The sequence below is a fragment of the Pithys albifrons genome, chromosome 9, assembly GCF_047495875.1.
Source record: "Pithys albifrons albifrons isolate INPA30051 chromosome 9, PitAlb_v1, whole genome shotgun sequence".
Lineage (NCBI taxonomy): Eukaryota > Metazoa > Chordata > Aves > Passeriformes > Thamnophilidae > Pithys > Pithys albifrons.
The window spans coordinates 34,687,892-34,711,868 of record NC_092466.1 but is presented as its reverse complement, the minus strand read 5'-3'; the positions used below and the strand labels follow the sequence as shown (position 1 = coordinate 34,711,868).

Here is a 23,977-nt window from a genome sequence, read left to right as displayed (position 1 = left end):
TCTTTAGGGATGCTGTTCCTGGCTCCAAGCCGCACAGTCGTTCCCAACATCAACAACCCGCCTCTTACCATGGTCTTTTACCAAAGTTTGGCAAGTCTAAAAGTCAAATATTTACAGGCTTAACAATTCCTGCTTGTCCCCAACCAGCACACACTTCATTGCGGAGTGTTTGTCCCTTAAAAAACCCCAAAGGAGCAAACAGGGGAGATGTTTAAACAAGCCATTTTGAGATAACACCTGCGGTTTCTCCCAGGAGTTTGTTTTTTCTTTTGCAGGCAGCTGCGATGGGACACGGGGGTGCTTGGCAGTGGCTTCCCTGCCACCAAGGAGCCGGTCTCTCCAGGACATTTCTTCCTGGGAGAGGAAATGGCCCGTCTTGAGCACCTACAGCACCCAGGAAGTGGGTGCTCACCTGGGACACCCTCGGGGTGAGCAGTGGGTGTACCCACTGGCACTGGGTCGCTTTGATTTGTGTGGTGAAAAAAAAAAGAAACAAGAAGGAAAACAAAATCCTTGAAAAACAAGGATTTTGCCAGGGAAATACTGCTCGAGTCTGGGCAGAATCCAGCTGGAAGCTGCGGTGAACAGCTGTGGGGTTGTTCTAAAGGGCTTCTTTAAGGAGAAGGCAGATAATTCAAATTTAAGCAGATACAAACCGCCCTGATGTAACAGGAAAACGTTTAATCAGGCACTTGGCACACCACCATGTCAGCAATTCCAGGGAGAACCCTTACAGCTCCAGGGATGTCCCCCAACATCCCGGCTGCTCCCCATCACTGCCTGGGCGGGAGGGATGTAGCCGAACATCCAGCTCCGCCCAGTTTTACCCAAACCTCACACCACATGCACTGCAGCTCCTCTGCCTCTCCAAAACACACAGGCGGGAGATTTCCCGGCTCGGGTTTTGGCAGAGCCATCCCTTGATGGAGAAACCCCGCTGCTTGCTTTTAATTAAGGTAAAACGAGGGACTGGCTGCCTCGCTGAGGGTTTGGGACAGCAATAGGGGCGCAGCAGGGACTGACCTAAGCCAAACCACTCTGGTGGGCAGTCCCCCCTCGGGGCAGCTCTCCCGGGCACCCAGAGAGCCCGTCAGGCTTCGGGGGTGGGTTTCTCTGGTGACAGCAGCAGGTCGAAGGGCACGAGGGGCCGGACCAGCAGCCGCACGTCGGGGCCGACGGGGTTGTCCCGCAGGTTGAGGCTCCGCAGCGATGCCATGGACGCCAATTTCTCCGTCGGCACCTCTGCAAGGAGAACACGGAGCTGAGAACACATCCCGGCCTCTCCTGCCGGGGAATTTGGAGGGGCGGAGAGGGGGAAAGCTCCTCTTGATGGACAGCCTGGAGCTTAACCTGCCTCTGCCGCTCTCCAGGCTTTGACTAGAACAGAAACATAATAAATTATTAAATTATACGACTACTCAAGCAAATGGTTATCAGTTGGACTTGGCCTTTTCCAGCCTTACTGATCCTGTGATTCTGTGAAAAGTCTTGGCAAGAACACCATGATATTCAAAGTGGGCACTGCCCTGCAGTTCTCCAGGTCCTCATGAAGCCCCTGCTGAGGTGTTAACTGGTATTCAAGGACTTATTCCCTGATTTTATTCCCAGTGTTGCAATGCCCAGGAGCCCTCAGCAGGCTAAAGGGGGAGCACGTGCTCCTTGCCTTTGTTGGACAGGCTGCAAAGTGGCTCTTGGCCATCAACAGGCACCCTCCTGTTTTGCAATTTCCATGAATTTGGGTGTTTTCCTTTAGAAAACATCACATTTACTAACTTAACATTAAAACAAAGGTGCAGATCTCCTGGATGGTCCCAGGTGTGAACCCACTGAGGGCAGAGGAACGAGACCAGTATGAAAACCCAACCACTGAGCTCAGTGAAAGGTGATAGATTTTTTTTGTTACAAATCACAATATTTTGGGCCTGCAAAGCCCACCTGCCTGATCTACTGAAACCAATCTCTTTTTAATTTGGCCACCAAAATGCCAAGAGCCTTTTATATCCCAGCTCTGATCTCTGCTGCTAACACCTGGAGCAGAACTGTAGTGTTGTAATTATAGCTGGGTGATTGATTATGTGATTGTCAGACCATGAAACGTGTTTTATACTGGAAAAAGACTCAAACACTTCAATGCCTTTGTTTTTTTCCCTCTTTTTCCTCCAGGAAACAGTGCTATTTTCCATACACATATTCCTTAGCAGGAATTCCTTAGCATCTTTCATCAGGCAGAGCTTAACAAGAATCTTTTTCATAACTCTTCTTCATGGTGGATTTGTTGACTGCCTTTCCCCTGTCTAATTTTGCTTTTTGCCCCTTGAGGAACAAAAATAATATTTGTTTTTCATATATCTTCCTGTTTAATCATCTTCTAAGTCTATGAAGTGTGATAAAGTAAAAAATGCTTACCCCCACTTGGCTTAAGTTTAGGGAGTTAAGGAAATTATTTTAGGGATGAAGTCTTGCCCTGGGTGGAATCAGCCCAGCTCTGCATCTTAATTCCAGGCAAGGAGTGATGACTCACCCCTGGCATGAAGGGACAGGCAGGGCATACTCTGTAGCCCACAGCTGAAAGGTTGTGCCATGGAAGCCCCAAATTCTGCTATAAACAACCCAAAACATCAGTTGCTGGCTTCCCAGTGGATAAGGCACTTGTGTTTGAGTCTGAATTATCCATGCTGGCTTCACTGGTTAAGCAAAAATGGGGTGCTTCTCATAAATAAGGCAGAATATGGTAATAAGCAAGTGACAGATCCAGTTGCTTCAGATGAAAGGGATGCTGAGACATCGGGAGGCATCTGAAGAGGGGTATGAAAAGGCTGTGAGGCATCTGAGGAGCTGGTGATGAACACTGACAGCCAGATACTGCTGCAAATTGAAAGGGGAAGGAGCTCAGACCTGCATCCCTGTCCTTTCAGCGTTACTCACATCCTTTGGTGGCACCAGCTCCTCTCGGCCTCCTCCAAACCTGCTGGTGGAGACCCACTCAGTGGCACCTCTGTGGTTATTAACAAAAGTGACTTTTCCTTGCCATTATCCCAAATTAAGAGTGAGAGAATCATACAGTCATGGAATGGTTTGGGTTGGAAAGGATCTGCCATGGGCAGGGACACCTTCCATAGCCCAGGTTGCTCCAAGCCCTGTCCAACCTGGCCTCGGACACTTCCAGGGATGGGGCAGCCCAACCTGTGCCAGGGCCTGCCCACCCTCACAGGGGAGAATTTCTTCCTACTATCCAATCCAAACCTACTCTCTTTCAGTTTGAAACCATTCCCCCTTGTCTCATCACTACCTGTCCTCAGGAGTACAAAATTGACCACATTAACCAATTGCCCCCAGCAGTGACCTCCCCAGCCTATTAATCAAGGAATAAGGGAAAGATAAGCTGAAGCTCCAGGCAACTAAACATCCCCGTGGATTTGGGAGCTTAAACCACTGATTTGATATAACTCTAATTATCAGGGAAAAAGTTAAAAGCACTGACAGTAATATGTACATAATTACAGTTCAGGTTTAAGAGCTTATTGAGATGAAAAGGGCAGCTTGTGGCAGTAAATGTCTCCTTTCACAGAGCCCACAGGCTCCAGACAGGCATTAATTAATCTTCTTTTACTCCTGTTTTCCTTTAGCTGGAAAACATTACCTACAACCTTCAGTTCAATATGTCTTAGGTCATTCAGCCCTTTTCCAGAAGATGCTTTTAAATCATGTTTGCAGCCCTGGGTTGAGCTCCTCCAGCATCTCAGGGAGGACAGGCAGGACCAGCACAGGCACAGCACCACAAACCGGGTGATCTGCAACCTTCCACTGATGGAGAAAGCCACAATCCTGCCCCAGCCTCCTCCTACAGAGAGCTGGAGAGGGGCCTTGGAAGAAGGCATGGAGTGACAGGATAAGGGGGAATGGCTTCATACTGGCAGAGGGGATGTCTAGATGATCTATTAGGCAGAAATTCTTCCCTGTGAAGGTGTTGAGGTTGCCCAGGAAAATTAATGGATATTCCTGTGTGTGAAAGGCTCAAATCTTACTTGGCTGTTAAGGAAACCCCAAATGTGTGCCAGTTAAATTCAAGCTGGTGGGTTCTCCTTAACTCTCCTTTCCTTATTGTGCCAGGCTAGCATGGAAGGAGATTGTGTATATATAGATATAGATATAGATATAGATATAGATATAGATATAGATATACACATAGATCAATAGATAGATAGATAGATAGATAGATAGATAGATAGACAGATGGATAGACAGACATGAAAGAAAGAAAGAAAGAAAGAAAGAAAGAAAGAAAGAAAGAAAGAAAGAAAGAAAGAAAGAAAGAAAGAAAGAAAGAAAGAAAAAGAAAGAAAGAGAGAAAGAGAGAAAGAGAGAGAGAGAGAAAGAAAGAGAGAAAGAGAGAGAAGAAGAAAGAAAGAAAGAAAGAAAAAGAAAGAAAGAAAGAAAGAAAGAAAGAAAGAAAGAAAGAAAGAAAGAAAGAAAGAAAGAAAGAAAGAAAGAAAGAAAGAAAGAAAGAAAGAAAGAAAGAAAGAAATATGGATAAATAGAATCTCATAGATAAAGTATAAAACTGTGTTAGTATGTAAATATGCATATATATAAACACAGGTGTGCAGGTGAGCCTGGAAGGTATTTGGGAAGGGCTGGCAGGAGCAGTGTGACTACCCAGACTTTGGTTACCTTGGGGAAACGGGCTGCAACTCCATGTTTTCTCATCTCTACCTCTTCCATTTCCAGAAAAGGTGTAAAACAAGAAAATCTCACCTATTTCTGCAGCCACGGAGCATTGTGGGCACTACTAACATATGTCCCTAAAACATTTTATCTTGAAGTTGTTAAATTTCTGATACCAGTAGCCAAGGGGAGTCTGGTTTCTCTGACTCCCATGGAAGTAATATTTAATGCCTAGTGTTTCTACAGGCACAGCCAGGGAGCAGCTGATGTGATGCTGTTAGTAAAGCTTGTGTTGCAGGGAGCAGCTTTTCCAGCAGCAGCTGAAGCCATCCCAGATAAAACAGCAAAACTGAGTGGACTCGATATTCACCTCCCTGGGGATCCCTGTGGGCTGTGAGATGCTCCAGCCTGAGCTCTTTGAAAGCTCCCTCCCTTTCCCTTTGAAAGCTCACACATAAATGCCCTTTTATCTCTGTGCAACAGCTGCCCCTTTTGCCCAGTTTTGGGGACTCCAAAGGCTTCAGCTTTGAGCATGAAAGCTTTTCCTGCCACTGCGGGGTTGAGGGATGAGCAGCTCTTACCAGTCCTTTAATTTCATTTTCAGGGCTTTTTGTAGTGTTACAGCTCTGGGGAATGTTCAGGTGGGCTCATACCCTTGCTTTGCCTGGCAGCAAACACCTCAGCCTGGCATCCCTGGGGCAGGGTTCTGCAATCAGATCTATTTTTTAAAGAAATCTGGTGATTTTGAGTCACCCCAGCCGGAGGTGCCTTTGAGAGCCACATCCCAGTGCAGTGAATAGGGCAACTTGAATGGGGCTTGATTCCCTCGCTGCCTGCAACAGCTCTGCCCAGGAGGCAGGGAAAACATCAGGGAAGGCAAGTGGCTGTTTGGCATCCCTCCTGCACCCCTGTGCCCTCACCTCCAGTGGGAAAGGTCCTCCTCACCTGTGATCTCATTCTCTTCCAGGTCGATGGTTTCCAGGGCGGGGACAGTGGCCAAGGGCTCCGGGAAACGCCGGAATCTGTTTCGGGAGAGGTTGATGGCCCGGAGGTGCAGCAGGGAGGTGATTTCCTCGGGCAGGTGGTGCAGGTAGTTGCCTGCCAGGTTGAGCTCTGTGAATAGAGAAGAGAGGTGGTGGGATGATGGGAAAATAATTAATGCATAGCTGCATTTACAGCCTCTGTCCTCCCTGGGCTGCCAGGTCCAGCAATGGGTTTCCAGCTGCAAAAATGGGAATATTTTACTATTTCTCATGGTATGCCATTGGAGTTTTACCTGCTGGGAGTGCCACTTTTAGGGCTGATGTTTTTCTTGGCTTCCTTAGGGCTTGCTAATGAAACCTGTGCAGCATTTTGCAAGCAGAGGATGTAGAAATAAAGAATATTTCCTAGTCAAGTCAGTGTAATTACCTCTCCAATGGACACTTGCCATGGTTTAAGGCTGGTTCTTTATCTTCATGTGCTCAAATCCCTTCTGAGGAATAAACAGAATGGTGGAAGAAATGTATTTATATGTGAAAAATAACTCTGTAGATTCTCCTCTTCTGTGATGTTTTCTCAGAAATGAGCTCCTGTGGGGCCAGGAGCAGCACTCCTGCATCAAAGCCATGGGAGCAGAACCCAAATCCTGCTGTCCCAATGCTCTTCTCCAGTGACACAGGGCTTTCTGCTCTATAAATACCCCCACGAGCTGCCCTGCCCCTGCTAATACCTGGTATTTATAGGTCCTGCCTTATTCAGGCTGTCCCCAGCCCTGGGGCTTTTCTACCCAGCAACAGCCCCACTGAGATCCAGCATGTTCACCACTGGAGCAGTTTTTTCACTTGGTGGTGCAAAGCCCTTGCTGGGAAAACACTTTTTTTCCCTTCAGGGCTTGTTGTGTTGTCTAGCAAAGGAAAATTGATTTTCTTTGCTCAACGTGTTTCTTTTCCCCAGCCTAAGGGAGCTCTGGCTCCAGAACAAGAGGAGCCTTCCCAGATACCCACCACAGTGGCAATTGTGTGGTGTTGTACAAGTGAAATAATGGATTTTATAAATGGCCAGAGCAGCCCTAGTGCAGTTCCCACTGTTCAGGACCATGGTACTGGATGCTCTGGGTGCCTGTGTGGCTGTTCTTTAGTGGATTAGTTTCTGGCTGCTTCTGCTGAGTTCCACAGGGATGTGTCCCCGTGGCACTGCTGGTCAATCCCACCTCCTGCAGTGATTAACTCACACTGATGTCTCACAAAGGGGAATAATTACCAGCACCAAGCCAACACACGGAAAGCCCCATCTCTGCCATGCCCTTTTATCCCCAGGTGTTCTTCTCTGTCCTTTTGTGTCCGCAGCCCCTTCCTGGGAGGGAGCTGGAGGATGATGAATGAGCCCACAGCAGCCTGGCCACTGCTGGAAGGTTTCAGGACACAAGTTTGGGAGGGTGGGTGCAAGCAAAACCAGTGCCCTCTTCCTGCAAGGGGAAGAAAGATGGATTTTGGGGTGTCTGAACTAGTCTGCTTGGAATGAGGTGTGAGTGCAGAGGAGTGAAAATGAGACTCCCCGGTGCTGTGCCCCCTATACAGCCACCTGGGGGCTCTTTGAGGATGCCAGAGGTTTGGAAGTGGCTGTCCCTTACCTCTCAGCTGGCTGAAGGTGGTGACGAATCGGCTGGTGATGGACTTTAGCTCGTTGTTTGCCAGGGAGATGTGATGGATCCCCTCAGTGACGCTCCTCATGGCTTTGTAGATTCCGACAGGGAAGGTCATCAGCTTGCAGTTGGCCAGATCTGCCCCCAGAGAGACCCAGATACCTTGTAATGCTCCCAGCTGGGATGAAGCCATGCTTTAAACATGGTTTTCCACCCCTGAATCCCCGACTTGCCCATCTGAGTGCTGAGCCCTCCCTACTCCTCTCCAGTACAGGGACATTTGCAGCCACCTCTGTAAGCACCAGGAGTTTGATCCCATCAGGAACACCAAGGCTGTTCTGGCTTAGGTGTTCAACCCTAAATTGTATTGCAATTATTTTCAGGCTGCAATGTCCTTTTGGAAACCCCCAGCCAGCCTGTCTATGTCTAGTAACTTTGGTCATTCCGCTTCCCTGTGTCCCTAAATCCCTGGGAATTGGGATGCATGGAAATGTTGCCTCCACCAGAGATGGGGATGGAGCAGGGCTTTTCATGGGGATGCTCCTGACTGGTGATGGGTTGTCCCATGGCAAGCAGCGAGGAAGGGAACAGTGTTTGGCTGCGCTTCTCGCCTCTTGGCATTTTTGTTTTGCCCTGAGTCGTTTCTGCTTCCCTTCCTGGGAGATGCTGGGGATGGAAACTCTGTATCCCAGCCCCGTGATGCTCAACCCGGACTCTGTTTCCTGCCCGCTCCTGAAAGCCACGAGCTCGGTCCTTCCACGCTTCCCTTGCTGGGGAGGGTACAGAGAGGCTGAGTGGTGAAGCTGCGGCTCCCGGCAAATGCTGCTTTAAATCCCAACACCGGGAATCCAGCAGGAATGAAAATGAGCAGCTTTCATCCCTCTCCTTTGATGAACTGCTCCCGGCTCTCGGATATTAGCTGGAAACGCGGAGGAGGGGAGGGGGGAATTGCAGGAAAACACAAATCCGACTGAGGTGACGTGGGGGAATCTCTGCTCCTGCCTTGGCTTGCAAGGAGGGGCTGTGCCCCTGGGACATGTCCCATGGGATGACGCCGTGGCTGGGAACCTGCTCTAACTATGGGGAGCTGTCAGCCCTTTAGGGGAACCTTCTTCCCCTTCTCCGGAGCCCCGGGTGCAGCACCCGTAGGGAATGCCGACTGCTTTTTTTAGACTGCGGCGGCAAAAAATAGAGCCCTGCTCCCGGACACCCGATCCTTCCCCGGGCCCCAAGCGGGAGCCGAGACGCAGCACCCGCCTTACCCAGGGAATCCGTTTTGTTCTCCACCGTGTCGTTCACCTTCCTGGCCACACGGGCCACCGCCTCGCCCATCCTCTTCTGCATGTGGGCGCCCGGTCCCGCCGGGAATCCGCTGCGGACGGGGGGATCCAGGGCTGGAGGAGGAAACCAGCCACTCCAGCCTCTCGGGAGAGGGATGCTAAAAATAACCTGCGGGATCAGTGTTCACAGGGGAGGGAGGCTGTGCTGGGGCTGGCATGTCCCTCAGGGATGAGATTCCCAGCTTTCCAGGATGGTACATTTGGGATATGGGGATGCATCCCGTTTCTGATATGGGACATGGGGATGCATCCTGTTGCCTGGTTTGGGATATAAGGATGCATCCGCTCTCCTGATATGGAATTGTGGGGATACAACTCCTTTTTGGCTTGGGAAATGGGGTGCATCTCATTTCCTGGTCTGGGATATTTGGATGCATCTCCTTTCCTGGCATGGGACATGAGGATGTGTCCTTTTTCCTGGCACGGAGTATGGGGATCCATGCCCTTTTCCTGGTTTGGGATATGGGGATGAATCCTATTCCCTGGTTTTGGATAGGGGATTGTATCCCATTTCCTGGTTTGGGATATGGGGGTGAATCTTATTCCCTGGTTTGGGATAGGGGGATGCTTCCCATTTGCTTATTTGAGATAGGGGATGCATCCCATTTCCTTGTTTGGGCTATGGGAATCCATGTCATTTTCCTGGTTTGGGATACAGGAATGACTCCTGTTGCTTGGTTCGGCATATGGGAATGACTCCTATTCCTTGGTTTGGCATATGGGAATGACTCCTGTTCTTTGGTTTGGCATATGGGTATGAATCCTATTCCTTGGTTTGGCATATGGGGATGAATCCTATTCCTTGGTCTGGGGTACGGAAATGACTCCTTTTCCTTGGTTTGGCATACGGGGATGAATTTTTTCTTTGGTTTGGCATATGGGGATGAATCTTATTCTTTGGTTTGGTATATGGGGATGAATCCTATTCCTTGGTTTGGGATATGGGGATGCATCCCAGTATGAGATGTGGGGCGCTCCCTTCCCTGCTGACTTTGCTCAGCTCAGCTGTGCCAAAACACTTTGGCAAAAGGCAAATCACAAGGGCAGGACAGGGATGGGCAAACACACCCCTCCAAACACCAAAAGAAGTCCTGCTTCCCATACCAGGAGTCTGTATTGTATGGCCCAACTTTGCAAACGAAGATTTGGGAAGGGATCTCCCCACGTGGGTGTGCCCTTCCAGCCTGTGCAGTGGATTTTTTAGGTGAGGCTCAGCGTGTGCAGAACTGGCCCCACCGTTTAAGTCCCAAGGTCCATCTGCTACAGCCGAGTGAGCTTGGACAGTGACAGTGAAGTCCTCAGGACTGTCTATGGCACCTGGTACTAACTGGGGCTGACCCTGCTTGGCATCCGAGATCTGAAGGGATCAGATGGCAGGGAGGCATTTAACTGCCAGGGGATGGTCCCTAATGAGAATCGAAACTCAGGTCCTTGGGATTCAGAGTCAGGAGTGCTCTCCTTTACACCACGGGACCGCCCCGATGCTGGGAGTCTAGCCCAGCAAATATATCCCTCCAAACAGCAAAAGAAGTTCAGTTTCCCACACCTGGCAAATATACCCCTCCAAACAGCAAAAGAAGTTCAGTTTCCCACACCTGGCAAATATACCCCTCCAAACAGCAAAAGAATCCTCAGCTTCCCACGCCGGGAGTCGAACCCGGGCCGCCTGGGTGAAAACCAGGAATCCTCACCGCTAGACCACGTGGGAAGGCGCAGACAGGGTCGCCCAGCGCCGCTCCTGCCCCCTGGTGGCTGCGGGCGGTGCGGGGCGGGCGGGGCGGATGGTGCGGGCGGGGCGGGGGCGGTGCCGCTCGGGTCGCGCCGCCTCCGCGGGGACAAAGCGCGGGGCCATGTCGTCCGCCGGCGGTCGCCAGCCCAGCCAGAGCCGGGCCATCCCCACCCGCACCGTCACCCTCAGCGACGCCGCGCAGCTCCCCGCAGACTACTGCACCACCCCCGGCGGGACGCTCTTCTCCACCACGCCGGGAGGTAAAAGCGCCGCGCCCCGCCGGGGCCTTGCGGGGCTGGGGCGGTGGCGGGGAGCGCGCCGGGAGCCAGCCCGCCGCTCGGGACGCCGCGTGTCGCGCCTATCGCGGGCGTATCGCGCCGATATCCCCTCTGTATGCCGTCCATGTGTAACGCCTGCCGCTTGTTCTCCGTAAAGCGGCGCGCTTGGAGAGGGATTTATTATTTTTCCGGGAAGCGGAGGGTCCCGGCGCGGCGGGAGTGGAGCCGGGACGGGTGGCGGGAGGCCCCGGTGGGACGCGTGTGCCTCGGCCCTGTCGCGCTCCGGAATCGTCACATCCCTCGTCCCCGTCCAGCGGAGAGGGGCACGGGACATTTCGGGGCTCCACATCCATCGGCATCCCCGGGACGCGTGCCCAGCCCTGCCATGAGTTTGCCAGGGCTCCGCGCCGGGACCCGGGTGCCGCCGCGTGGAATTATCGCCTGTCGTGCCCAGATAAGAGCGGGCAGAGCGGCAGCGCGCACCCCCCTGCCCTCCCCGCCGATCCTTGGCGGAGAGCCTCGGCCTGGACGCCCGTCCCACCGGGAAACTCCTTCTGCAAACAAGCGCTGCCGAACCGGATTCCCCCATTCTCCTCTCGTCTCCCCCCGCCAGGCACCCGGATCATCTACGACCGCAAGTTCCTGCTGGACCGTCGCAACTCGCCCATGGCCCAGACCCCGCCTTGTCACCTCCCCAATATTCCCGGCGTCACCAGCCCCGGCGAGGCAGGCGAGGAGCCCAAAGTGGACACCAACAGCCTGAACCACCAGGAGGGGAAGCCATCCATGGGTAAGGGACACCCGGGGTGGGGTGGGGAGATCTGGGGCGGGGGGTGACCCCCTAACGAGTCTCTCCTTGCCTCTTGCCAGGGGACGACGCTCAGTTCGAGATGGATATCTGAGCAGGAACCACGGAGAGGCAGCGACTCCCCAGACCTGTGCACCCCTCATTCGGCTTAGCAGGATCCGTCCCGGCGAGGCGGAGGTGGCAGCGGTTCCCACCAGCGTCCCCCTCCTCTCCCACCTCCCCCCTTTTTTGGGGGAGTGCCGCTCTGTCTTCTCCCCCTTTGTGGGTGACTGATCCCAGCATGTGCCAGACAGAGCATCCCTTCTGGATCTGGCCCTGTTCCTCCTCCTCCACCCACCAACAGCCTGATCTCCAACGGGCTTCTTTCTAAAACATCCCTTTGCCTCTTGTGCTGCCTCGTGCCCCCTCAAAAGCCCCCTCCTGTTACCCCAAGCCTCCCATTGCCAGCATCTTGTTGGAGCTGCATCATCCCCTTTGCCCTTTTCTCCCAGAAAATCTGGGCAGCCTCTCGGGAGGAGGGGGAAACATCACTCCTACAGCCATGCACCCACTTGCACCCCGGGGAGGGTATTTTTGAGTTCCCCTGGGATGTGCTGGCCTTTGGTGGAGGACAACATTGGCAGCCCGTTCCCTTTGGTGCTCCAGCGGCCCAACATAGTCCCCGGTGGTGTTGGCCAGCATGCCCACATCTCTCCTACCTGGATTTCCTCCATCTTGGCCATTCAACCAGGGAATGTGTCCCTGACCCACCAGCCAGGACTCACAGAGACGTAGCCATATGTTAGAAAAACCCCTTGTTTTTATTTTTTTGGTACTAAAAAGGGGGCACTTTACCCACAACGACTCTTTTTCAGGGCCGGGGATGAGTGCCTCTGGGAAAGTGCTTTGTAGTGCTCTTTTTGTTTTTTTTTACCCCCTGCCCTGGCCCTTTAAAATGTGAATAATACAGGAAGGAGATCCCCCAGTGCCATTGGATGTCTCAGGAATCACTGGGTGTCCCTGTGGGTTTGGGGGCTCACCAGTGAGGCACTGTATGGATGGGATGCTCCATATCCAGCATGCTGGCATTGGGACCGTCCTCCACTTGCTCTTTGGGATGGGATTTCCCCTCCAGCTGGATCATGCTCTCATGGATAAAGAATTTCCATGTTAACCTCCCTGCCACCGGTGGCTTTGCCAGCCTGTCACATCATGGCCATCCCATGCCTGGCATCTTGAACCCCCCTTCCCGGAGATGGATTTATTTTTCCTCCTTCTCGCCTTGACGAGCAGTGCTGGGTGAGGCCGTGCATGGCGGGGCCGTGCCGTGCCCCCCAATCCCACCAGCCTCCCTGTTTGGATTTTTCCTGCCTCTTGGGAGCCATCACCAGCTCCGCAACCTTCTCAAGTGCCATTTTATCAGCCCCCACCTGAGTGCCTGCTCCATCCATCCTCCCTCCCTCGCCGGGGTCACCCCCCACCTCGGTACCCAGCCCTGGGGATCCGTGGCTCTGCGTGCCGGGGACAGGGACATCCCACAGGCTTTGTGCACTTTCCATCCCGTAATTTATTTCTCTTCGCTGTGTTTGGCGCGGGTCAGCAGGGTGGCTGGTTGTGAGCTCCCATCTTCCAGCTGCTTTTCTCCCGAGAGTGGAGCTGTCGCTTGTTTTGGGTGGGGGGGAAAGCTAAAGCACAACTCAAGGGAATTGGGATGCCTTTCCCATCCTTTTCCCTCTCCCGGGAAGCGCGAGGTGAACACGCAGCCCGGCCGTCGTAGGTGCACGAGTGAGTGAGTGCAAGTAGAAATACGTATATGCGTGTGGGTGGGTGGTGATAAGACACACACAAATATATATATTATATATAAATAAATATATTTTCCTTAAAGCGAAGATCCTAGGAGGTCAGTTAGGCCCTCGGATCGAGGGAGTGGCAGGGGCAGGGGGCGAGGACATCCTTTGTGGAGCAGGGACGGCCACCATGGATTCAGGGACCCGGTGCCCTCAGCACAGCTGCTCGTTTTGGGAAACCTGCTCTCCAAGCCAAAAATAATTAGACAATATCCAAGGACAACGTAACTTACGGACAGGAGCCGGAGGGAAAACACTTTTTTTGTTGTTTTTTTCTAAACACCCCCTTGCCCAGACTCCTTTTGTCTCACTTCCCCATCCCAGTGCCTTTCTCCCGGTTCTCTTTTATAAGCAGGCTCGGGGCTGAAGAGCAGGGAGGGAGTGCCTGGCCTTGCCAAGGCATTCCTCTGCTAGTCAGGGGATCCACCTGGGATTTTTGTTGTTTTTTACCGTCCCTTCAAGCAGGTGTTTGGGAGGAGAAAAGCTCTCGCCAGTGGTTGCTGTTACAGTGAAATCAATAAAGATCTTGGTTCTATTAAATCAAGGTGCTGGAATTTTCTTTTGACTATGACTTGGGGTGCAGGAAGGATTTTCCATTCCTGTTGGAGGAAACCCCTCTCCTGGGTCAACACCCAGTGGTACAGAGAGCAGGGGAGAGTCAAATCCAGAACCAACAGCAAAGGGTCAAGGAGGGACTCAATTGCAAAATGTCATGCACAGAAAAACCTGATTTTTCCATAAAGTGGTTTCCCATGTCCAAAATTGCCCCAAACTGATCATTTGTCCTGTCTCTAGTGGCTGCCCCATCCCTGGGAGTGCTCAAGGCCAGGTTGAACTGGACTTGGAGCAACCTGGTCTAGTGGAAAGTGTCCTGCCCATGGCAGGGCTATTGGAATGAGATGGTCTTGAAGGTCCCTTCCAACCCAAAACATTTCATGATTTTGTGATACAAAATCAGTACTGATCAAGGAGAGCAGGTGAGTGTGAGCATGGTGGACAGCCATCCCCAGCTGGGCTTATCCTTGAGGGCCCTAATGGACCCTAGCAGTCCCAAGCAGCCTCACCTGGAGTCTCCCCTCTGCCTAGGAGTTTATTTAATCCTGGCTGCATCCCTCAGCTCATGCTGTAGCCTTGGCTGCTCTACCCCTTCTGCTCCTGGAGGATTCCAGCCCAGGTTTGGCTACACTGATGCATGTGTGTTACCAGAAATTGTCCTGGTGGGGACAATTGTCATTTTAATAATAATATGGAATGGTTTGGGTTGGAAGAGACCTTAAAGGTTATCTCATTTCACCCCCTGCCATGGGCAGAGACACTTTGCACTAGACCAGGTTGCTCAGAGCACTGTCCAGTCTGGCCTTGAACACTTCCAGGGTGGGACACCATTAGTATTTGTTAATGTATTATATTTTAATGATTTTTTAAAATTTTGAAATCAAATCTGTCTTCTTTATACCATCCACTTTAACTGGGCAGGGGTTTGAGCAGTGAAAACCTTTTCCCCCCTGGCAGGAAGGGCACTGAGGGATGGGCAGCACTAGGGTGTCCTCTCCAGCTGGTTACAAGGGGTACCCCCCAATTTTTGTGGGTGTTTCAGCAAATTTGGGGATGCAGCTTTGTGTGTGAAATACCACAGCAAGATACCACATTCCCAAAACACTCAATCCCATGGGTAAAGCTGGGAGGGCAATGCCAGCAGTGCCACTGACCTGGTTTGGGGGGGGCCTTGGTTTGGTCACGCTCAGTGTGGTCCTGCCATGACCTCCCATGGATCTGGAGATTATTGCAACAGTTTAATTCTGCAGCGTCAGGGAATTTTGGAGTGTGCACATGGAGGAGAGGAACACCATGGAAAAAATGCTGATGAGGCATTTGGGAGCTTCTTTCCTCAGGGTCTGGCTTTGCCCATGCAATGCCAAGCTTGGGGAGCAACAACTGCTTTCCTCTTGAATTTTGGAGTGGTTTTTATTTGTTAATCCTGGTTTCTGAAGCCCCTGCAGTGAGGTGTGTGTGTATTTATCCCTTTTGATGTGCTCCTCCCTAAGGAGTTCCTAGATGTTGATTAGAGTTAAAAATGGAGAATCAAAATACAGTAAATTAAAAAAGAAGTTATAAAATTTCAGTCTAGGACTGTGAAATGCAGCTGAGCAGCTCAGGGCAGGGTGTTTTGGCTGAGCTGGAGGTTGGGAGCCTGGCTAGTATCTAGGATCCCGAGGAACAAACTTTCCAGCCCTGCTTTCCAGCCGTTACCATTTTGGGACTGCCTTCAGGCTGCATTTACATTCCTGGCCCTCCTTCCCAGCACCAGGGAACGTGTTAATGCCGTTTTTCTCCTTGTCCTTAGGCCTGTTGGTGTCCTATAAATGTTGATCTGGAGCAGCATGGCAGATGTGGGTGGGAGGTGGGGTTGGAGTCCTCCTAGAAGGAGGCTCTGGAGGTACCTATTTCAACCCAAATGAAATGGGGGAAGGCAGGTAGGAGCTGAAGGGATTGTGGGTTTATGGATTAGCTAAAATAGCATCTTTTGATGGCAGTGAGAGAAGCCTGAAGCCACCTGATGGCTTCATGCTGTGCTGGACACCAGCAGATGAGCAGACCTGGATGCTGGACCTGCTGGTACTGGTGGAGTCGTGACAGGGCACCATCCATGGTGCCTGTAGGTGCTGGGAAGCAGCTGGATGGGCAGCAACCTTATTTCCCAGGAGCCTGAGTGGCCTGAGCAGGGAGGAATGGCTCTGAGGCTTGGGGGTCTGGAGCTGCCCTGGTGTTTCCTATTGAGACAGGCTGGAAGAACTGGGGATGTTCAACCTGGAGAAGGTTCCAGGCAGACCTTAGAGCCTCTTCCAGTGTCTAAAGGGGCTCCAAGAGAGCTGGAGAGGGACTTCAGAAGAGTATGGGGTGATAGGACAAGGGGGAATGGTTTCACACTGACAGAGGGTGATTTAGATTAGATATAATCAAGAAATTCTTGGCTGTGAAGGTGCTGAGGCCCTGGCACAGGTTGCCCAGAGAAGCTGTGGCTGCCCTGTCCCTGGAAGTGTCCAAGGCCAGGTTGGACAGGGCTTGGAGCAACCTGGGCTAGTGGAAGGTGTCCCTGCCTATCGCAGGGGATTGGAACAAGATGAGCTTTAAGGTCCTTCCCAACCCAAGTCACTCTGTGACTCTGCAAAAGTAGCACGGCAGGGACTCCCTGCAGGCCACTCACACCAGTCCCAAACTGGATCCAGTGGCATCCCTTGCCCCCATCACACACAACCCTCACTGCTCTTCCATTTCTGGGAAGGAAAAGGGCTTTTTGGCTTTAAAAGGCACAGGCACTGCCTTGATGCTCCCAAAACTGCAGACCTGCCTGATGTGGTGGCACCTGATGTGGTGGCACCTGCCAGTCCCCTCTGTCCCAACGGATTGTCACTGTGAGGGTATGGAAGGATCAGTGTGGCTGGGGATTGTGGTGTGCTGGGGGTCCCTGAGGGGGACAGGTGCTGTACAAGGGCTGCTGTCAGGATGTCCCTGAGGAAATGGGTACTGTTGCTGGGGTCAGGGGACCTCTTTGTGACAGCGGACCCCTTTGAGTATCAGTGCTGCATATTGGGGGGTCCCTGAGGGATTGGATGCTGTGATTGGGGGTGCTGTGTGTGCTGGGGGTCCCCAAAGGGACAGGTACTGCATGGCAGGGGGTCCCTAAGGGGACAGGGACTGTGGTTGGGGGGTGCTGTGAGCTGGGGTTCACCAAGGGGATGGGTGCTGTGTGCCAGGGGGTCTCCAAGGGGGCAGGGGCTGTGTTTGGGGGGATGCTGTGAGCTGGGGGTCCCCGAGGGGACCTGGGCTAAGGGTAAAGGTTACTGTGTGCTGGGGACCCCTGAGCAGATGGCTGCTGCCTGTCAGGGGGTCCCTAGGAGAATGGGTGCTGTGGCTGGGGATCACCGAGGCGATGGGTGCTGTGTTTGAGGGGTGCTGTGGGTAGGTGGGTGGTGCTGTGTTTGAGGGGTGCTGTGGGAAGGTGGGTGGTGCTGTGTGCTGGGGGTCCCCAAGGGGACGGGTGGTGTGGGTGGGTAGTGCTGCATGCTGAGGATCCTCGAGGGGACGGGTGCTGTGGGTGGGTGGGTGGTGCTGTGTGCTGAGGATCCCCGAGGGAATGGGTGCTGTGTTTGGGGTGGATGGTGCTGTGGGTGGGTGGTGCTGTGTGCTGGGGTCCCTGAGGGGACCGGTGCTGTGTTTGAGGGGTGCTGTGGGTGGGTGGTGCTGTGTGCTGGGATCCCTGAGGGGACGGGTGCTGTGTTTGAGGGGTGCTGGGGGTGGGTGGTACTGTGTGCTGAGGATCCCCGAGGGGACGGGTGCTGTGGGTGGGTGAGTGGTGCTGTGTGCTGAGGATCCTCGAGGGAACACTGCTGTGTTTGAGGGGTGCTGTGTGTGGGTGGTGCTGCGTGCTGAAGATCCCCGAGGGGACGGGTGCTGTGTTTGAGGGGTGCTGTGTGTGGGTGGTGCTGTGTTTGAGGGGTGCTCTGTGTGTGTGTGTGGTGCTGCGTGCTGAAGATCCCCGAGGGGACGGGTGCTGTGGGCTGGGGGACCTCGAGGGCGGGTGCCCCGGCCGGGGAAGGTCTCCGGCGGGCTGGGGGTGATGCAAGGGGCGGTATCGGGGGCGTGTCCCGGACCGGGGTGAGGGCGGTCCCGGCCTCTCCTCGGCCCCGTCCCCGCCCCGGTCCCTCCCCCGCCGAGGCGCCGGCGGTCGGCGCGGCCGCGGGGCTGCGCTCCCGCCACCCGCTCCCGCCGCCCCCATGGGGCGCCCGACGGCGTGGCCAGCCCGGCGCGGGAGCTGAGCCCGGAGCCGCCCCCAGGTACCGTATCTCCCTCCCCGGGGACCGGGCATCCCCCCCGCCCCGCTCCGTCTCCGCCACCGGGCATCCCCCCCGCCTCGCTCCATCCCCGGGACTGGGCATCCCCCGCCCGGCACCGCGCCCCCTCCGCCCCCAACTACCGCATTACCCCTCGCCCCGGATTGCCCATCCGCGCCCCCGGGACCGGCTCCCCCTCTCGTCCCCTCCCCGGGTGTGGTGGAGGTTCGTTTTCCAGCCCGGTGCGTGGGAAGGGGATGGAGGGGGCAGGCTCACCCCTAGAGAGCACCCCCCATCTCCCAGCACCACCCCAGGGGTTTGGCTGCCACATTCCCCCTGGGACCTGGGGACCTGGGGTGTGTGTTGGGCAGGGGTCCACTCTGGGTGTGTCCCCCCAAGCCAAGGCAGGGGGGCGATGGGGAGAAGGTTTATTTTGCTCCGGGGACAGACCTCACAGCGTGGGCATGAGGTGCCCCAACCGTGGCAAGGAGAGTTTATGCTGAGCCAACGCTGGGCTTCCAACCTCTGGAAAATAGATGGATCCTAGTTTTGAGGCCCAGCATCCGCCCCGTGGCATCCTCCCACCTCTCCTGCCTTTGCACTCTTGTTTCCTATTTAATATGGGCTTTTCTCTCCCTCTTTTTGCCTGGAAGCCAGCCCTGCTGGAGGCTGACCCAGGCTGGGAGCTCGTGCCTGCTGGGGCTCGAGTCCCCCAAAGTGAGTTTTGGGGTTTGCATCCCTCGCCTGACACCCCCAAAAGCCGTCTGGGGAGCAGGCTCTGAAGCAGAGGGAGCTGCAGGATGGCTCCCTGCTGGAGGGAGGATGAAGAGGGAGGAGGAGGAGGAAGAGGAGCAGATGTAACCACAGTTGCTTTCCCTGCTCGCGGTCTGGGCTTTGGCTCTGCAACCTCCCATTTAGGGAGCACGAGAGGAGCGGGAAGCCCGGGATCACTCAGGGATGAGTTTCCCGCTGGCACGTGGAGGGCACGGCTCCCACCCCCCCGTGTGGGACCCTCGCTGCCGTGGCCCCGGGACGAGCAGGATGCTTTAGGAGGAAGGCTGCCTGCTCCCGCTGAGCTCCTGGCCAGCATCTGTAGCTTTTCGACGCTGAAAACTTCCAGAAGCCTCATCCAGGCTGCGTTTCCGATGGCTGCCGGACTTTTCCGGACCTCTTTCCCTGCCCTTTCCCCGGTACATCCTCTTAGTGCTGGCAGGGATGAACTCTTCCTCTTCCCTCCGCAGCGCTCCGGACCGTGGCACTCGTCAGATCCCGAGCTGTGTGCCGGTTGTTTATCCCCCTGGATGGGGAGAACAGCGGTTTTGGGGTGGCTGGGCTGGGAGCGGGCAGGCATTGCATTGCCTGAGGAGGGGGCAGGCGTGCAGGCAGAGGCGGTGGGACATTTCCTTCCTGGAAGGCAGGAAGTGATTATGTCTTTGCACGAATGACACGGAGCCTAAAAATAACGAGCAGGTCTCTGCTGTGAGCAAAACCCCCCTGGGATTTGCTTGGTTTTGCTTTATTTATGAAGAGGGCAAGGTGGGGGAGAGGAGGAGATGCTGGGAGGGCGAGCTCCGTGTGCTGCCGCATGCCATGGGTGCTGGCGTGCATAAGGTGCTGCTTGTCTTGGGAAAGGTGTGGTCTGGCGTGGAAAAGCGGCCCCGTGTAAATGGAGCCGTCCCGTTGCTCCGCCAGCCTTCCCCGGGCTGGGAGGGGAGCCCGTGGTTAGCTATGAATAGCACAAAATCATAGCCCTCGCCTTCTCCAAACACCCTGGCCAGCTCAGCCTGGCGCTGGGCATCCCGGGAGAGGGAGCAGGGGGTTGTGCTGGGGGGGTCAGCCCGAGGTCCCCACCCTTGGGGACCCCCTGCTCTCCTCTGGGGTCACACTGCAGAACCTCTGTTGGCGAAAAGTTTGGCACATCTGGGTTGGGTGTGGGGCTGTGGTGCTTCCTGGCAAGCTGGGGACTGTTTGGTGTTGGGGAAAAGCTCTGCAGCAGGGCGCTGGTCTCTGGAGATGCTCCCAGCCTTTATCTGCAGCCTTTATGGCTTCTTTTTGTTTTCTCTTTGCACTGTTGAAAGGAAACCCTTCAGCAAGTGTGCTCGCAGACCTTGAAACCACTGGCAGCGAGTTGACGGCACAACTGGCTGTGCTGGCGCTTCCTATTCAGGGCTTTGTTCCTCTTTCCATTGATGCTCATTGATAAAAACCCCTCTCCTCAACAGAAGGCAGCCTGAGCATCTCCTGCCTGCCCAAAAAGCAGCACCCCAGGGACTGGTGGGATGTGTGGGGGGACCTACTTGGAGGGCTTTAAAAATTGCAGTAATGGAGTTTTTTGGAAGGGAGAAGTGGGTGTGTGGGAGCTGTGACAGGTGGGCTTGTGGCAAAATCACAAAGTCACAAAATGGTTTGCATTGGAAGGGACCTTAAAGGTTGTTTTGGTCCACCCCTCTTCCATGGGCAGGAACATCTTCCACTAGACAGGGCTGCTCCAAGTCCCATCCAGCCTGGCCTCGATCACTTCACAGGATCTTAATTCCTCCTGGGCTTTGCTTAGCAAGGAGAGTTACTAATGATGATTAATAAGTCACTGCAAACCATGTTTGGGAAGAAGGGCTGCAGCCTGGGTACCAGCCAATGGATACCAGTATCATCCTCTGTGATGGGGAGCAGAGTCTCGCCCCATTTCAGGGGTGAAATCCCTGGATACCTTCTTTTTCTCTATTCTCCACCTCAAACAGCTTTCCCTGACTTTAGGGTAAAGAGTTTTAAATGAAGTAGCTACAGGCATGCTGGTCACATGGGGGATGGGGATGTGGCACTCGGGTTTCTGCCAAAAGAGAGGTCTGTGTTGGGGAGGGGGTGTGAAACACCTGGTCCTCATTATTTTGGATGTTCCTGCTTGGATTTGGGGGATGGCATCCCACTGATGCTTTCCTGCCCCCCTTGGCAGATGCCAGTGATGGAGCACAGGGCATAGAGGGGATCGGCAGCACTGATCTTGGCCTGGTTGGGAAATACCTCTGGACTTTCTAGGAAATGCTGCCTAATGAATTATATTTTTGGCTGTCCACCCTGGCTCTCTGAGGAGCTCCCGAGGATGGAGGGCGGTTGCTTTTGGTCCTTTAAAGATCATAATAAATCAGTCAAGACTTGTAAAATCAGAGCTGTCTGCTGCAAAAAGTTGCCTTTCCAGGGCCCTTTCCTCCCTGTGACAAAATGCTTTTGGGTTGATTAGAGGCGTTTTGGAAGGTGTTGATTCTTTGCCCTGTTTTGCCCTGGCAGCCTGGTGAGTGGACGACACATTTCAAATCAACCGCGGCTTAATGTGCTATTTCTCACCTTTCTTTTTTGTTTTATTATGTGTTTTTAAGAAGCTGAGCCGCTTCCTTCCGGCATCACCTGGAACAACAGGAGCCCGGTTCCCACACAGCCTCAGCTCTGGGATATCTCCCGGCACAGTCAGGCTTCTCCCAGGGAAGCTGTTTGTGTGTTATTTAATTTTCACTGTTTTTTGATAAAGGGGGTTAAAGAGCACGCCGGGGCAGGGGGGCTCAGCTCCAGCGCTTCCTCCGGGATTTGGTGATGCCCCTCCGGCAGCACTGGGGCTTCCTGCCGGTCACCACAGTGTTTCCTGCCTCCCTGCTTGGGTCAGCAGCGCTCCAAGGGTGCCCCTCAATCCCTGGTGGGCACATCCACGCCGGCTCAGTGCCCAAAAGCCACCGGGGCCGCCCCACGCCGAGAGAGGGATGGATGTGCTATGAGGATGCTGCTTCCCAAAGGGGTTTGCTTTTCATTTAAAAGAGCTTTAAAAGCTATAAAATATCTCGAGGATGCACGGAAGGAGATTTATTTGATTTATTTCCTGCTGACAATGAGGCGACCAGGCAAGTGCACGCTTCCTCCTCATCACGGCAGCCGGGGCAGATGCATCCTGCAGCTGCAGCCTGGCCGCCTCCCACTATATTTAGTCCATTGTTTGCTCCGGCTTTGAGCCCTGGCCAGGTCCCCGGGTGTGGGAATAACCCCTGTGCGGAGTGGAGGGGGAGAGGAGCAGCTCTGAGAGGTGGGAAGGTGAAGGGCTCAGCACTATGTTGTCGTGAGTTATGTGGGAGAGGCTCCAGAGCCCACATGGCATCTCTTGGGATGCTCAAGGGGCATCTCTTGGGATGCTGAAAGAGTGTCCAGGTGCTGCTGGCAGCTCCTCTGGCGTTTCTCATCCACTCCAGTCTTGGCAGGGCTGGATGTTTTGGAATAGGGTCGGAGGGAAAAGGAAGCATCTATGCCTTGCCCACCCGGAGGCTCTGCTGTTGTCAGGCAGCAGGAATAATTAACTGGCAGCGGCTGGAGCTTTGAATTTCAGCAAAACACCTGGAGAGGAACAGTGCTGGTTTGTTCAGTGGGATGCCCTGGGCAGGGGGTTGGTGCTTCTGGGAGCTGGGGAGAAAATGGGCTCTTTGTTAACAAACCGAGGCCACGATTGATCACAGGTTTGGCTTTTGGGTCTCTGAGATAAAGGCTGTGAGGGGATGAGCTGGCTGGTGGAGTATTCCTGGGGTTGTCCCAGGAAAAGGAGAAGGTGCAGACAGGAGGCCAGGATGGCGTGCAGGGGAGTTTATCTCTGCATCCTCTCTCTCCTAGAAAGGAAACTCCCAACTATCATGTCATGCAAGGGAAGGACTTCTCAAAACCACGCTAATACCATCATAAACTCCATATGGATTGCATCCCAGCCTCCTAACTTTTCATAGAATCCTGGAATGGTTTGGGTTGGAAAGGTCCTTAAAGCCCATCTTATTCCAACCTGCTGCCATGGCCAGGGACACCTTGCACTAGACCAGTTTGCTCCAATCTCCATCCAGCCTGGCCTTGAACACTTCCAGGGGATGGGGCAGCCACAACTTCTCTGGGCAACTTGTACCAGTGCAGGAACTTCTCACAGTGTTTGCTAACTCTATCCAGTTACTGGGGGAAAAAAACCTTGATACCTGGGCTAATCCAGAGCCCTTTGGTGGGCTGGTCCCTGCCAGGCTGTTCCCTGGGCTCCTGCCTCCCTTGGCTGGCCTGTGGTGGTGGCTCCATTGCAACTCTTCCTGTTGCAGCCACGAGTGATATTTGGGAGAGTTTTCAGCCAAGATAATTTTATCTGTTTTCCTGGGATAGGGTTTGGCATCCCAGTTTGTGTCCCAGCTTACAGGAGGGGCACTGGAAGGGTGTAAGTTCCACTGCTCCTGTCAGATGCAGCAGTACCAGTAAATAGCTGCTCCCATATGGATAACACCAGAGCTTCCCAGTCCCTGTGGCTTTTTAGAGCAGTTCCTGTGGCTGCCCAGAGCACCCATTTTGGGTAGTTTCAGTACTTTTCTTGCTTGTTGTTGCCTGCCTAGCTGAGGCAGGGAGAGGGGGGGTGGGAGGGAAAGATGCTGAAATGTGATTTCCTCTCTCCATTCATTTTGTGGTTTGAAAGACAATTTCCAAATCTGCCCGGCGTCTTTTATGCCTGTTATTCTTGGTGTGGTTTGTTGGGTAGAGAAAATATCCCTGAGGGATTTAGGGTGAAGGTGGGTGTCTGCAGGGAGAGGGGAAGGACTTAGGAAATAGAGAAGCTGCCATCCTCCAAGTTGGGGGTGGATTCTCCATTTCCTGGCAATGGGGATGCTGAAGCAAATCCAGAGGGATTGATCCAGCTTGCTCTTGAAAAGATGCACCCATTCTGAGCAAAATTAGGGAAAGAAGCATCCTGGCTGGATGCCCCACTCCTGCTTGCTGCCTGAGCTCTCCAAAGCCACGAGTGTCTGCTCTGAAACATTCAAAACCTCCCTATAGACATATTTTTTTTTGCTTAATTTTTCCCCTGACAGTGTTTATGTGAAACA

At 53.7% G+C, this 23,977-nt stretch overlaps 3 protein-coding genes and 1 non-coding gene across 4 annotated transcripts in view; 2 read left to right on the top strand and 2 right to left on the bottom strand.

Moving 5' to 3' along the window:
• Nucleotides 1–942: 942 nt before the first annotated feature.
• Nucleotides 943–8,632, bottom strand: LRRC20 (leucine rich repeat containing 20). Its single transcript, XM_071563819.1, has 4 exons — nucleotides 8,551–8,632; nucleotides 7,277–7,426; nucleotides 5,611–5,778; nucleotides 943–1,242 (listed from the first exon to the last, which is right to left on the bottom strand). Exons 1-4 carry the CDS (start codon nucleotides 8,630–8,632, stop codon nucleotides 1,091–1,093), a joined length of 552 nt encoding a protein of 183 aa, XP_071419920.1. The 3' UTR covers nucleotides 943–1,090.
• Nucleotides 8,633–10,264: 1,632 nt separating this feature from the next.
• TRNAE-UUC (transfer RNA glutamic acid (anticodon UUC)) lies at nucleotides 10,265–10,336 on the bottom strand. Its single transcript has one exon. It is a non-coding gene; the product is annotated as a tRNA-Glu (tRNA).
• A 106-nt stretch (nucleotides 10,337–10,442) lies between these two features.
• Nucleotides 10,443–13,812, top strand: EIF4EBP2 (eukaryotic translation initiation factor 4E binding protein 2). The gene is made up of 3 exons (XM_071563385.1): nucleotides 10,443–10,617; nucleotides 11,249–11,425; nucleotides 11,506–13,812. The coding sequence occupies exons 1-3, from the start codon at nucleotides 10,479–10,481 to the stop codon at nucleotides 11,535–11,537; spliced, it is 348 nt and encodes a 115-aa protein (XP_071419486.1). The 5' UTR covers nucleotides 10,443–10,478; the 3' UTR covers nucleotides 11,538–13,812.
• A 4,167-nt stretch (nucleotides 13,813–17,979) lies between these two features.
• The window catches only part of PALD1 (phosphatase domain containing paladin 1), a 29,145-nt gene continuing 23,147 nt past the window's right edge, over nucleotides 17,980–23,977 (top strand). Inside the window, exon 1 of the mRNA XM_071563464.1 lies at nucleotides 17,980–18,107. The gene's annotated coding sequence lies outside the window, so the exon portion shown is untranslated. The remainder of the gene's footprint in view (nucleotides 18,108–23,977) is intronic.

Coding starts and splice junctions, on each gene's coding strand:
- LRRC20 (XM_071563819.1), bottom strand. CDS start 8,632: ATGCAGAAGAGGATGGGCGAGGCGGTGGCCCGTGTGGCCAGGAAGGTG. Junction 7,427..8,550: donor GAACAAAACGGATTCCCTGG/GTAAGGCGGGTG, acceptor CTCTGGGGGCAG/ATCTGGCCAACTGCAAGCTG. Junction 5,779..7,276: donor CACCTTCAGCCAGCTGAGAG/GTAAGGGACAGC, acceptor CTCTATTCACAG/AGCTCAACCTGGCAGGCAAC.
- EIF4EBP2 (XM_071563385.1), top strand. CDS start 10,479: ATGTCGTCCGCCGGCGGTCGCCAGCCCAGCCAGAGCCGGGCCATCCCC. Junction 10,618..11,248: donor CTTCTCCACCACGCCGGGAG/GTAAAAGCGCCG, acceptor TCCCCCCGCCAG/GCACCCGGATCATCTACGAC. Junction 11,426..11,505: donor GGAGGGGAAGCCATCCATGG/GTAAGGGACACC, acceptor GCCTCTTGCCAG/GGGACGACGCTCAGTTCGAG.